This window comes from Pestalotiopsis fici (assembly GCF_000516985.1).
Source record: "Pestalotiopsis fici W106-1 unplaced genomic scaffold PFICI_Scf_6, whole genome shotgun sequence".
Lineage (NCBI taxonomy): Eukaryota > Fungi > Ascomycota > Sordariomycetes > Amphisphaeriales > Sporocadaceae > Pestalotiopsis > Pestalotiopsis fici.
The window spans coordinates 356,791-369,955 of NW_006917096.1; the positions used below are offsets into that span (position 1 = coordinate 356,791).

At 49.2% G+C, this 13,165-nt stretch overlaps 3 protein-coding genes across 3 annotated transcripts; all 3 read right to left on the reverse strand.

Annotated features, from left to right (window-relative positions):
- Positions 1-1,515: 1,515 nt before the first annotated feature.
- PFICI_08591 (uncharacterized protein) lies at positions 1,516-5,060 on the reverse strand (the record flags this gene model as incomplete). The annotated part of the gene is made up of 8 exons (XM_007837172.1): positions 1,516-1,882; positions 1,932-3,176; positions 3,233-3,692; positions 3,756-4,383; positions 4,496-4,592; positions 4,645-4,762; positions 4,828-4,866; positions 4,970-5,060. The coding sequence occupies 8 exons, from the start codon at positions 5,058-5,060 to the stop codon at positions 1,516-1,518; spliced, it is 3,045 nt and encodes a 1,014-aa protein (XP_007835363.1).
- Positions 5,061-7,093: 2,033 nt separating this feature from the next.
- On the reverse strand, positions 7,094-8,920 carry PFICI_08592 (uncharacterized protein; the record flags this gene model as incomplete). Its single annotated transcript, XM_007837173.1, has 2 exons — positions 7,094-8,104; positions 8,258-8,920. The coding sequence occupies 2 exons, from the start codon at positions 8,918-8,920 to the stop codon at positions 7,094-7,096; spliced, it is 1,674 nt and encodes a 557-aa protein (XP_007835364.1).
- A 432-nt stretch (positions 8,921-9,352) lies between these two features.
- Positions 9,353-10,762, reverse strand: PFICI_08593 (uncharacterized protein; the record flags this gene model as incomplete). Its single annotated transcript, XM_007837174.1, has 4 exons — positions 9,353-10,082; positions 10,183-10,379; positions 10,447-10,551; positions 10,610-10,762. The coding sequence occupies 4 exons, from the start codon at positions 10,760-10,762 to the stop codon at positions 9,353-9,355; spliced, it is 1,185 nt and encodes a 394-aa protein (XP_007835365.1).
- Between the last annotated feature and the right edge of the window lie 2,403 nt (positions 10,763-13,165).

Genomic DNA, 13,165 nt, shown 5'->3' on the forward strand with positions numbered 1-13,165 from the left:
GAAGTATGTCATTGTTGAGTTCCTCCTCAATTATTCGACATGTTTCGGATACTTATACTTTTGGCTTTTCGACACTTTATGAGTTCTTGTGATTTGATATTGACTTGATGTTTACTTATTAATCAGTAGAAACGTACCAAGATCTCCCAACGAATGACAAAAGTCCATTCCTACAGGTAGAACAAACAATAGTTTAGCATTTAGCCTGAATTCAAGAGACGTAATTTATTGGTGCGCTTCTTTTTGAAAGTCATAAAGAGATAGATGTGTGTGTGTATGTTTGTGCCTGACTACCTAGGTATCTTGCTCGTTGTGCCTCGATGTGAATAGTTGCAGACGGACGAATCACCAAAATGGTCTACGCCGCAGGCCATGTTACTAATCCGAAGACTCTCATTGGAAAAGTGCCAAAATGCCTGCCTACATATCATGCAATTCGGACTCGTATTCAAAAGTACAATCACTCGACTCCTCGAGACGCGCGATCTTTTAACGCGATGATATCACAAAATAGGTCGGAACAGCCAGATATTCCGCCAATAGTACATTGATCGCGACGCAGTATTATACGACGAACTGCCCTTGATCGCCGACTACCTGTAAGGCGTCATGCATTCGGAACAGGGACTTTGCACCACTCGATGCTGGCAACTCATTTGTTCGAGATTGCCATGCAAGCCAGATACACGCATACTGACAAATGTTTAGAGGGTTAAATCTTTTTCCGTCGATACTGCTTGAAGAATGTTCCGTCCACAAAATCAAGCCTCGCCTGTAAAGTTTCATCAAGTATCTTCGAGTGATCGTCCCGAATAGTTACTGTATGGCCTTTTCCTCCCAACTCTCTCCTCGACTGTATACTAATTCAGCCCAATAGATCAAGCCGAGGCTCCGTGGCAAAAACACAAAGTATAAACCTTTTACTACTTCCAGAATCCACAAATGGCTGTGATTCGGCGAATTTAAGGACCATGCTTCAGTACGCACGCAGGGGGAATATGCACGTCACCGGTTCACCGTTTGCATTTAGCCTAAATTCCAACCCCGGAGTTTCCCCCACAGCGGCGATGGCTTCTGAACCAGGTTGTCGGCGCCGCATTTATTGACATTTATTGAACAGCCCTCCAGTTCATGCAGATACTCTTTGTCGATGGATGTGTCGAGTTACATTGCGGCGCCATGAGGGACAACGTCAATGGCGATCACGGTACTTTCCCGATAAGTTGAAAAGGGTAGGTAGCTTTAGTAAACTCGAGCGTGTACAAGCAGTTTCATGCCGAGTTGACGCCGCTGTTCTGCCGTCGAATCAAGTAACTTGGGTCATCTCGCGTGTATTTTCACTTCTCCCCACAAGCTATATCGAAAGTGCCAGGAAACCCCTAATCTTGAATTTAGTCTATGCTAGTATAATAGCGATTGTCGAGTATAAGCTACTAATCTATCAATATCTAATATCGAGCCCAATTTTCAAGCCCAATCTAATTCCCGTATCCCATCAACTCTCTCTAGAGGTGTCTATGCGTGTGTCTCGAATTCATCCTCCATGTTGTAGCCGTCGTGCTCCAAGTCTGTCTTCACTCTTTCCAGCTGCTCGCTGATGTAGTGGTGAAGATGGGCATCTGCCTCTCTACGCTCACTCTCGCGCTCAGGGTCGAGGTTAGAAACGCTGTTGCCTAGCGAGGCAACGTCATCATCATCTCCATTGACTGAGCCTTCAAAGTCACTTCGGGCTCCAATCGATCGCGCCGTGGAGGAGCGGCGCATCTTGGGCTTGCCGTTCTTCTCCTTATGCCCGTGCACTGTGCGATGGAAAACATCGTCAAAGTAGTGGGCCATGCCAACGGACGGAGTCCTAGGAGTCTGTGGCAGACGACAGCTGATGCTATAAAGTAGTCAGTATCGTTACAAGTTATGTTTGCTGTTTGACCTACCCTGTGTCATGAATCATGCGGGCGATCAGACCCGTCCAACCACACTGATGCGTTGCTCCCAGACCACGACCCGTGTCGCCATCAAAGAATTCGTGGAACCACATGTGGTCCTTCCAGTGCGGGTCAAAATCAAGAACATCGTTTCCATCGTTGATGCTGCGTCGCCCATCGTCGCCGCGAGCAAATAGATGCTGCAGGCGGTGCTGGATCTCCTCCGACACATGGCCCAAATGCATGTAATCACCGGAGCCAGTCGGGCACTCCACCTGGAACTGCGGTCCGTAGAACAAGTAGAACCTCTGCAGAGACTCCACCAAGAGGAAGTTGACACACAACCAAATCGGACCTCTCCAGTTGCTATTGCCTCCAAAGAGACCGCTGTCAGAATCACCAGGCACGTATCCAACCTTGAACTCTTGCCCATTGACATTCATCGAGTATGGGTTCTCCTTGTGATACTTGGACAGCGAACGAATACCATGTTCACTGAGGAACTCGTCCTCGTCCAACATTCTCTTCAGGATCTTCTCAAGGCGGTCCTTGCCGACCATTGAGAGGAGAATTCTGTTTCCCTTTCCTCTCTTCCTGATGCTGGCCATGTTGCGTTCTGCCAAGTCACATCGGTGCTCCATGAACCAATCGACACGTTTCTTGAATGAAGGCAGCTTGTTGACCAGCTCGGGCTCCAAGGTCAAGGTAGCATACAGCGGGATCAGACCCACCAGCGATCTCACGGGCAGCTGCTGAATCCAGGGTCCGCCCCAAGAGATTGCGTCGTAGTAGAAGCCGTCTTCTTCGTTCCACAGCGACTTCTCCTCAGACTGGCCAGATTTGAAGGTCATGGCGTCACTGATGAAAATGAAGTGCTCAAAGAACTTTGAGGCAATATCCTCGTAGATTCGCCTGTGCTTGGCCAGCTCAAGAGCGATGTTCAACATGCACAGGCAATAGAAGGCCATCCATCCAGTGCTGTCGGCCTGCTCTAGAGTACCACCAGTGGGCAGCGGCTCAGATCTGTTGAATAGACCAATGTTGTCCAGTCCCAGGAATCCACCCTCGAAGACATTCTTGCCATCCACATCCTTTCGGTTGACCCACCAAGTGAAGTTCAACAAGAGTTTCTGGAAGACGCGCTCGAGGAAGTCCAAGTCCTGGCGTCCGTACAATTTGCGCTCGATCTTGAACACACGGAAGGTTGCCCAGGCGTGCACAGGGGGGTTGACGTCGCCAAAATTCCACTCGTACCTGATGCGATATTAGTCTACATTGCCTATGCAGGGGCTTTTTTTTTTTTTACTTACGCTGGGAGTTGACCATTGGGATGGCAGTACCATTCTCGCGTGAAGAGGTCGATTTGCTTCTTGGCAAAGTCGGGGTCAATCATGGCAAGCGGAATACAATGGAACGCACTATCCCAAGCCGCGAAAAAGGGATACTCCCAGGAATCCGGCATGGACAGGATGTCATCAATATGCAAATGTCTCCATTGCGTGTTTCTGATCGACTTCCTGGACTCGGGCGGCGGTGGCTGCGCAGGGTCACCGTTGGCCCACTGGTCCCAGATGAATTGATAGTATTGTTTGCACCACATCATTCCAGAGAAAGCTTGACGCTGGATGCTGCGGAGGTCATCGCTCATCGGCAGGGGACTGAGTCGGTAGTAGAAGTCATCAGCTTCCTCGCGGCGCTTCTCCATGACGTCGTCGAACTCTTCTTCATCGAGGTAGTTCTCGGCCTTCTTGCCGAAGCGGAAACGAACGACTATAGGTGAGTGTTAGTCCAGGTAAAGATGATTTAACAAGTGGATGCCAAAGGCTTGCTTACCAGCACACTCTCCAGGCGCAACACCGCCGGACTCGTTGAAAGCGAACCAAGCAGCGCACTTTGTACCAGTCTTGGCGGGGTTGACGGCCTTCGTCTTTCCCTCGACAATGTATTGATGGAAAGCGTCCTTGACATAGGGGACCTTGTTCTCTTGTCCGTACAAGAGGTCAACGTTGGTGTCATTGTCAGTATACATGAGCTCAGGCTGGACATCTTCTCCACTAGGTCCGACACCAGGCGAAGGCGAGAGGAGGACATAGCGGTCACCAAGCTTGTGATGCATCGACTTGGCCATGTTCTCAGAGTGGGCTGAAATGGATGGCTTGAGATCCTCCGCCTCTCTACCCCATGCCCAAGTGTTGCGAAACCAGACATGCGGGACAATATGGAGAGGAGCAGGATCAGGGCCTCTGTTCCAAGCTGTCACCCGGAACAGGAGCTCCTCGGGGTCATCGTCCTCCTTGGCAGTCTCAATTATAATGTCCCAATACCTGTCTTCCTCAAAGATGCCGGTATCAATGATCTGGTATTCCTTGTCGGCCTTGCCGCGCTTTGCGTTCTCTTTCAGCAGGTCCTCGTAGGGGAAGGCTTTCTGGGGATATTTGTAAAGGTATTTCATGTAGGAGTGCTTGTTGTGTCAGTACAATGCATCGGTTCGAAGGTGGACGAGGTTCATACCGTCTATGTAAAGACTGTTAGCATGGATCACATGAGCAGTTTTGATCATTCACAGCACTTACAGGAGTGTTGTCCAAGTGGAAGTGAGCTTCCTTGATACTCTCACCATGGTTACCTTGGGGGTTGGACAATCCAAAAAGTCGCTCCTTGAGGAAGGGGCTGGATTTTTGTAAGCGACTATACGGTAAAACATGACGGGCGCCTCACGTACTCTTGTTCGTTCCAGAATGCAAAGGCAATGTTCTGGAGGCCATGGGTATCGGAGACTCCAGCAATACCATCCTCGCCCCACCGAAAAGCTCGAGACCGGGCATCATCGTGAGTGAAATCTGTTGTATCGCAGGATAATCAGCATGCGATCAAAGATTTTCGACACTGAACATGCTAAACTTACGACTCCATGCGTCGCCGTCCGGGCTGTAATCCTCGCGCACTGGACCAGTTCATGTCAGTAAAAGCCGCAAAGACCGAGACGTGCTCAATTGGGATGCAAGGTGGCTTGCCTGTAGCCCATTGCCGCTCAGCGACATAAGGACCCCATTTCTTCCAGTACTTGACACGATCACGGTCCTCCTTCAAGCGCTTCTCCTCCTCGGTGAGGTACTCGTGCCCATCAAAGACGACCATTGCGAGGGCTTGGGGGAGAAGAGCGACACGAGAGAAAGCTTGCTGCTAGGGACGACGGGAAACAATATCAGATTGGACAACGTCGAACCCGATTCTCACGGGAGCTCACGGGAAGAAAGAGGCTTTCCAAGAGTATGCAGTCGCAGCAGAAGGAGAAGCAGAAGCAGAAGCAGAGCTTGCAGGGAAACTTAAAAAATTGAATTTTGTGACAGCACAGGTGTGGTGGTGTGGCAGAAAGATTCAGGTACGCGAGGAGAGCTAGGTATGGTGACTATCTCGTTCTGGCAAGCCGACAACGACTCAAGGAGGAGAGGGGCGCAAACCTCAAGCTTAGTTTATTTCCTATCTACCGCATTGCCAACTGGCTGGTTGGTCTGCGTTGGCTTGCAGGTCTGGTCGCGTTGCTAATGTATGCGGGCAGGGCCGGGCAGGGCAGCGTGGCGGGCAGTTTGTTCCAGAGAAAACCAGAACCAAAATAAACCATTTGTCTGACTGGCTTTGCAGACAAACCCACGCGAGTTGACGATGTTACAGGACGAGCTGCCCCGGGATGGAGGGGCAACTCGGGGGCATTAGGCCCAGCCCGGATAAGCCCCATGGGCCCCCCTGTGTCAGCGCCGCTCCTATTTGTCCAGGCCTTCGGTTTCTCCAAAGTACAGAGACGGGGAAGGGTGCGGAGAATCATATGGGGAACCAAGTACTGGAGACTGCCATGTCAGAAGCTCCCGGCCCTTAGCAGCGCTAGTAACGGGCAATGACATCACGCATGCCAATTCGCGCTCTCAACAAATCCGCATTACGGTCTGCCAAGTTTCCGATCGGCGGTGAAAGACGCGATGCTCGACAGCCTGGCGTCAAATCTCACAAAGAGCCTCAGGAACCTAGCGACCGTGCTTAGTCTCCGTAATCCTGGTTGGCGTCTCTCGGGAGACTGGTGGTCTAGACCAAACAACCACTGAGATAGATCTCCAAAGCTTGATTGTATGGGAATCCTAGAATCCTCATTCCCTGGCGAGACGCGGAAGCCTGATAATCGTTGTCTTGGTCAGCGGCAGAACACCATCCCTCATGATGTGGATGGACGACAAGTTGGAACCTCAAATTCTCACTGCTCACCGTCTCACTCCTTCAGCGTCGCATCGCAGATCACCGTTGTTGTACAAAGCAGCACTAGTTCATGCAGACCGGGTTTTCTGTCTCTTGCAGCCCTAGCGCCCATTGTCTGAATCGCAAATTCTTCCAAGACACCACATTGGAAATGGTAAACAAGCGAGAATGGCCTTCTTCCATCCCAGCTCGAAACTCGAATCCTATGGGATATCCAGCTCTGGCGTATCCAAGCATTGTATGAATCAAGCCTTTGAAAACAATTTGTTCACCTTGCATCGACCTGCATATTATGTTGACAGAACCATAGCACCAAGTCTGGACATGGAAGTTGGAAAGCATGTGAAAGTTGATTCTTTTAAACCTTTTAAATCGCAACGCAATTCGCAAGTCTCAGCCCTTGGAAAAGACCCCCAACAACAATGCGAGTTTTTATAAAACTTTCAATTCAAAATTCGCTCACCACGTGTAAACTCTCAGAGTTTATGTATATAGGTTATCTCAATCATTCCCGAGGGTAATGGGAAAAGAAGAAAAAAAGGTTCTTTTCCCTACTGTCAGTAACTTGACTTGTTGTCAAATTGGTTCTGATCTCAATAAAAGGTAGTGCCACCTGAATCAATGATGATATATTCAACGTACGCGTCTACGACGACATGACAGCACTACGAGTTGAAAAGCAATATCGAAACTGTTCAGGTGATGCGAAGTGGACGTGTTGAGACCAAGACACCTGGAGAGAAATGAATGATGATATTGGGGACTATAAGTCTCAAATCATTATGATATCCCAGACTAGTCATCACTGGTAGAAACATGCGCGTATTTGTTGATGAAAATGATCTTTTGTTGTTCATGCTTGTAGGTAGCTGTGCCTCATTCGTAAGCCCGTATCTACCTACCAATGTGAAACACTGCCTGATTACCTAGGTAGGCGGCTGCTCGAAGCTTTTGTCTTCACCCTCGTGGATGGAATCAATGACTTGGACACCACTCCTCATACCAGTGCCTCCCACGACCGTCAGCCCAAGCAGACACAACATACCAAAACCAAGGATTCGCCCTCCGAGCTGTATATCATCAAGCATACCCACCAGAAAGGAGCCCAATACCATTCCCCATCCTAGTAGAGCCATGCAAATCAGAAAACTTGTCCAAACGCGTTCCACAATGCGATGGGAAGGCCTTCTGAATCTTGCAATAACATCAGTAATTTTCATCAGCAGCCATATGGCTGCTATGATGACAAAGACCAGTGTCATGAGCAGAACTACAACGCCGCAGAAGTCGTAGAGGAGAGGTCCCAGCTCCTTGAACCGTGTTCCCATGCTCAAAACACCACTTGCAAGACTCAGGGGCAGGAAGATGCTCGCAAGCACCGACAAGATCCAGAGACTGTTTGACTGCTTGATCTCTCGTCGTAATTCCAAGAACTTTAGTTGGTGTTCCATACTGGACGACATGTCAGTTGTTTTGCTCAATGCATCTGCGCATACGCCCCGGATGTCGGCCATGAGCTCGTTGAAATAATTCACAGCACCGTCGTCACCGTCTTCTTCTCTTGCTCGCAGGTTGATTGTAGCTTCCATACTGGATGAAAGTGACTCGATGAGCACCGTCAAGTTCTTGACACTAATTCCGAGATCCTGGTAGAAACCTACATCATAGGTCATGTCTTGCATCAGATTCATCTCTAATGAAGAGATGCGAGAGTCGAAAAGGCTCTGGCGGCTGGCGAAATAATAATGGCGCGCTCCTTGAATAAATGAGATCAACTCCAGCAAATGTGCATAGTGATACCAAAGCATCAGGAGCTTCATTATCAAATTTTGACTGGCTCCATGGGTCAAAGGTGCGAAATAAGCCCATAAATTAGATAGAATAGTGACAAGATTATGAGCATTTGTAGAGTCATTGGTCGATCCATGTCCATAATTCTTGCATGATATCAGCACTACGCAGGACGTCAGCCTTCCCGTTTCCAGTTCATTTGAAGTCCAGATGCAACTGTGCCGAGACGATACCCGCATACACAGAGTTCCGAATAAAGTTACTTGGGACTCAAAAACAGAGATGATCGACTTACTTACAAGTTCTCCTTGGTGATCATTCCACAAACAAGTCTGTCGAGCTTTTCTCATGATGTCTCTGTTCAGGCGCTGCGCACTGCCTATCTGCCCAAATACTTGAGCCGGTGTGACTGTATTTCGAACATTGCGAAATCCAAGCAGTTTCATGAGGCCGTGTTCATTGGCATTTTCATATCTGGGAGCTGTACCAAAACCGAATGACCATGCTGAACACCAATGAACTGGCCCCGTGTGATGCCATTGTGAGGCCGCCGCTTTAAACCCGCGATGCGACGGCGAGCAATATTTCGAGAGTGAGAAATCCGGCAACAGTTGACAGAGATGTTCGAGATATGTATCATTCATGTCACAGTCCTGCTCAACATAGAGTCGCACTGCGCCTCGTGCTTGGGTCGGCAAGTTATTGATCATATTCGTGACCCTTTCTGATAGCTCAGGACTCTGATTGGCAGCATCGTCTGACGCTTGAATATCGCCAACAGTCTGGGTGCTGGAATCTTCGTCCACGTTAAAATCAAGCACTCGTAAGAAAATGCGTGCTTCATCTTGAAGACGACTTCGCTTCTCTGACAATCCGGGATCCAGAAGAAAGGTATTCGATGGAATCAACTGCTGCAAGCCCGTTCCTACTATGTTGCCAACCATTGCGACAATTTCTGCCATGTCGATAGCAAGATGAGTGATATCAGTCGATATTGAGTGGAGCTTTCAAGACATTCTTTGAATGCCATAAAAGCTCTTCTGTTGATTGCAAATATTGCATTTATGCTTGATGCGATTTTCAGCTGAAATAGACCCCTCACAAGAGAAGCAGGTGTGGTCACGGGATACGTAAGGCTGCCCAATGAAAGCCTGAACAGTCAATGAGGAGGGCTGGGCTATTATATTTTTAGGGATTTAATGTACCTGCACCATACGTAGAGCAATTTTAATTGTAATATTCAATGAGTTCCTGAATTGGTTGCTTCATAACAATCATAATCTACAAATTATGCTACCCATATTCTGATAAGGGCGCCAGGGTATCTGGTACAATATTAAGAGCTTATCTTACACCGCACTTCTCCTTTTGCTTTTTTTTTTCCCGACTGATGACTAAGAAAATTCCTTGGAGACGACAACTTTTTGGCTTTGTTGATCGCTGAGCTCCTCCTCGCTATCGATCCCTTCAGAGACCGCCTTGACCTTTGTACTAACACTTTTCCGCTCGGTCGTCGATGGAGGCAGTTTCGGAGACCGCAGACTCGGAATGCTAAAGCGCCCCTCCTTGGCAGGTTTACTGCCTATTTTCGACTCCTCATCGTCAATCTGTGTGAACTCGGACAAGTCGTACATGTCCAAATTGCGACTCATGCCGCGGCTGCGTCCGCCCGTGTTGGGAAACGTGCCCGACATCATGCCGCTCATGTGGCCGCTGGAGCCATTCGACGGCTTGCTCCAGCCGAGCCGATAGCTAACCTCCTTGAGCAAGGGCCGCAGGGTCGCCAGACAGCCGGCGGCGATGGCGAGCCCTTGCTCCACGGCCGACCAGATGGCAATGTCGACGGTGGCAAAGAGAAAGTCAAAGTTTCGAAAGTTTGGTAGGTAAGGAAATCGGGCGACCACCGCCGAGGAGGCCACGCAACCCATGGCCAGGATGGGAATGATGGTGAACTTTGTTCTCCTGTCGATTTTGAGATCCCACAAAAGAAAAGCTGGCAGAATGGCAAATGTAAAGTCGGATAAGACACTGAAAGTGCTGTAAAGGGCGGCGAGACCAATAATCACTTCGGCGCTGACGCAGGTGCCCTCCATTGGATCACCGTAGAATTCACCGACTCGTTCCCTGTGAGTTCATATGTTAGTCTAGACATTCCTGGTAGCAGACGTGGGACGATATAGTTTGGCCGCAGAAGAAATGACCATAGAGGCTGAGGAAGGCTTACCAAAAGAATGATACCGGTGTACATTGTAATAATGTGACGAGGAAGAAGGCAATACCGGAAAGGACGGAGAAGAACATGGCACCATAGACAATCCAGATATGAATCTTCTTCACGGTAATGCGAAGAAGGAAGAAGCCGATGGACAATTTCGAGCAAATCATGGAGGTGGCGTAGAAGAGGTAGCAGAAGAACCAACACTGTACATGACCACTCAGCAAAGGTTCTAGACAGTCCGAAGATTAGAGGGGAAAGACTAGAACTAACCTTCATGGCCGACATGGCATTATCTTCCGTCAAGTCTGCAAAGTGTCGACCAGTTCCATAATGGACACCAGATATCGAAAAAGAACAAAAGAGAACAAAGGCCGTCTGTTTTATGATTGCTTAGTACAATAATACATGCTTGCAAAGGGACAAAATCACTTACCGTGGCAGCAAGCATGAACCAGTCTTCCTTGCCCCACGACTTGACCATGAAGATTCGTACATAAATTCTCAGCAATGTGGTGATCAAAGCAAGGATGATGAAGAAGACATCGACACCGAGGAGCTGAGGGCCCCGGTTCTCGATCTCGGCCATCTCTATGAAATCAGGCGAACTGGTATTCTGCCGGCAGAAAGATGGGATGGTCTTGGAGAAATGGCAGACCGGATCCAAGCCGACTCGGACTCCAGACGAAGCGGAAGCATGGTGAATATATGAATTGTCTTCAGGGAGGCCCTGCTGGGTATCAAGACCATTTCCCTGTCATCGGATCCCCGGTATTTGGTCGGACGCTCGCAACGACTTTGTGGGACCCCTGACACGCCCTCGTGGTTCCTGCACTAGGGGGCCATCCTAATCCATTGTAGATGGACATTGGACTTTGACTGCCCCGGATCTGATGTGACTGCACGCGTCTCTTTCTGGCGTTTGTGAGACTCGGGTGGCTATTTGACCCCATGGCGAGTGCTACATAAAGCCCACGAGGGGCTAGACATGCCGATGTTGAAAGACTCCACTGCGCACGCCAAAAAGCCAGACAGGGCCCAGCGTATTTACCAGCTTCTGGGCTGGCGATCTACACTCCTCGTGGTTAAATGGCACACTCGATGAGACAGCCCCAGCTAGGGTAAGCTGCCGCTTTGCTGCCGAGGTTCTGGAAGCGGCTCTTTCAGTAATAAAGGGCTTGGAAGGGTAAGACGCTCGTCTCTATTCCATGCTCACTATAGCCACGAGCAGAGGCTGGAGAGTTTGCACTACATTATGTATCTAATGTCCGGCCGCATATCGACAGCCGACGATATGCAGGCCAAATCTCACCTGAACCTGCTTGAATGCAATATTCCTTGTCCCGAAGACTGCAGTTTGACAGTTTCTTGCTAATGAATAGTGATACTAGTACTGTAGTGTATACTGGAAGTAAGCAGCACTCTCATCCAAAGGCGTTTCTTCAGCGACGCTATACGAGCGCATTGGCCCGTGACTAAAGAGGGTCGATAGGATGGCCTACCATGGCGCTTGTGGTAGAGCACAGACGCTTGGAGATATAGCAGCCGCGCTATATCATGTTTACATCCATTGAAACAATTGATCAATTAGCTCATGCTAATGACCAGCAAGCGGCTGATATATGTTGGGCTGGCTGATGTTCCGTCATGTCAATGCTCTCACTAGATCCTACGGAAGTTTGCGAGACGACGTGATGGCGGCCGTTTTAAGCGCACTCATCTTTAACTTCTTAGCTTCCTTCACGGACCACCACGACATGAATGCATCATCCACGTATAGATTAGACCTTCATTTTTTTTCCCCAGGACACAGATAAGATGATCTCGGGGGATTGTCTACTTTGCCTCTAGAGCCCTGCCGATCCAAAGGTCGGAAACTTCTCGGGACAGTTACCCGGGTGCACGGAAACTGCATGCAAGTTGCCCTTTTTAAACCTTGAACGCTCTTCTCACATGTATGGCGTTCGAGACCTGGTTGCTTCGTGATAAGTACGTTGCCAAAGTAAGCAAAGTTGCTTCAGGGCCGCCCCCTAGGTGTTGACATGGCTGACAGCCAGGCACGAAATAGTGTGATGCTTGGCAATCTACAACCCCCTTGCACGGCAATTGTGACAGCAGGATAACAGGAGTACCATCAAGCTGGCTAATGCTGAACGGCTGCTTGCTTGCGACAGCTCAGCCGTCTTCCGTATGAGCAAGTGAATAGTACGAACCCGTGGAAAACTTGGAGAATAAACACTACTGTTAAGTAATGTATACCTATGATGGAGGCGTGAGAGCAATACTGCAACGCAGAATATGCAGCGGCCGCACCCGCCGCATCGATGGATAGGAGGGAGGTTGGCATATGGTAAGCAGATCTCATCACAAGGAGCCTGGTCCTGTCACTGTGAGTATTTTAGCTTGACGTGTCGGGGTTCTATCCGAGTACCAATCCACTGGGTCCCCATATTTTCTATAGCTCGTCAACATGAAACGTTGTCGTCAACCCATGGTGCGTGGAAAACTGCGCAATAACCTTGGAATGCCCTCTGTCCACCTCCATAAATATGAGGAAAGCGGTACGTCACGATCAGTTTGTCGCCCTCTATTCCAGCCCACATCCGCACCCTCCCCCTCGCCCATCCGCACCCTCCCCCTTCGCGAGGTACCTACACACATAACCAAAATACCATATTCCAGATTACGAAGGGCTCACACCGCCCCTCGAGCTCCCGGACCCTTAACCCTAACGCTAAATAGGCTAACTAACCCTAATAACTAATCCTAACGCATTTGCGCATTTTTCCCATTTTATTTGAATAAGATATCGTGGATTTATGGTGTTTTGCTACGATGTATCTTTTTGCGTGGCTTAAGTGCAGCTAAGCCTGTGGTAGTGGGGCTAAGTGGATTTTAACCTGTGGCTTGTCCTGTGCACAGACGTTTTTTGTATGCAAAAGTGGAGGGGGAGGGCGCGGATGGGCGAGGGGGAGGGTGCGGATGTGGCCTG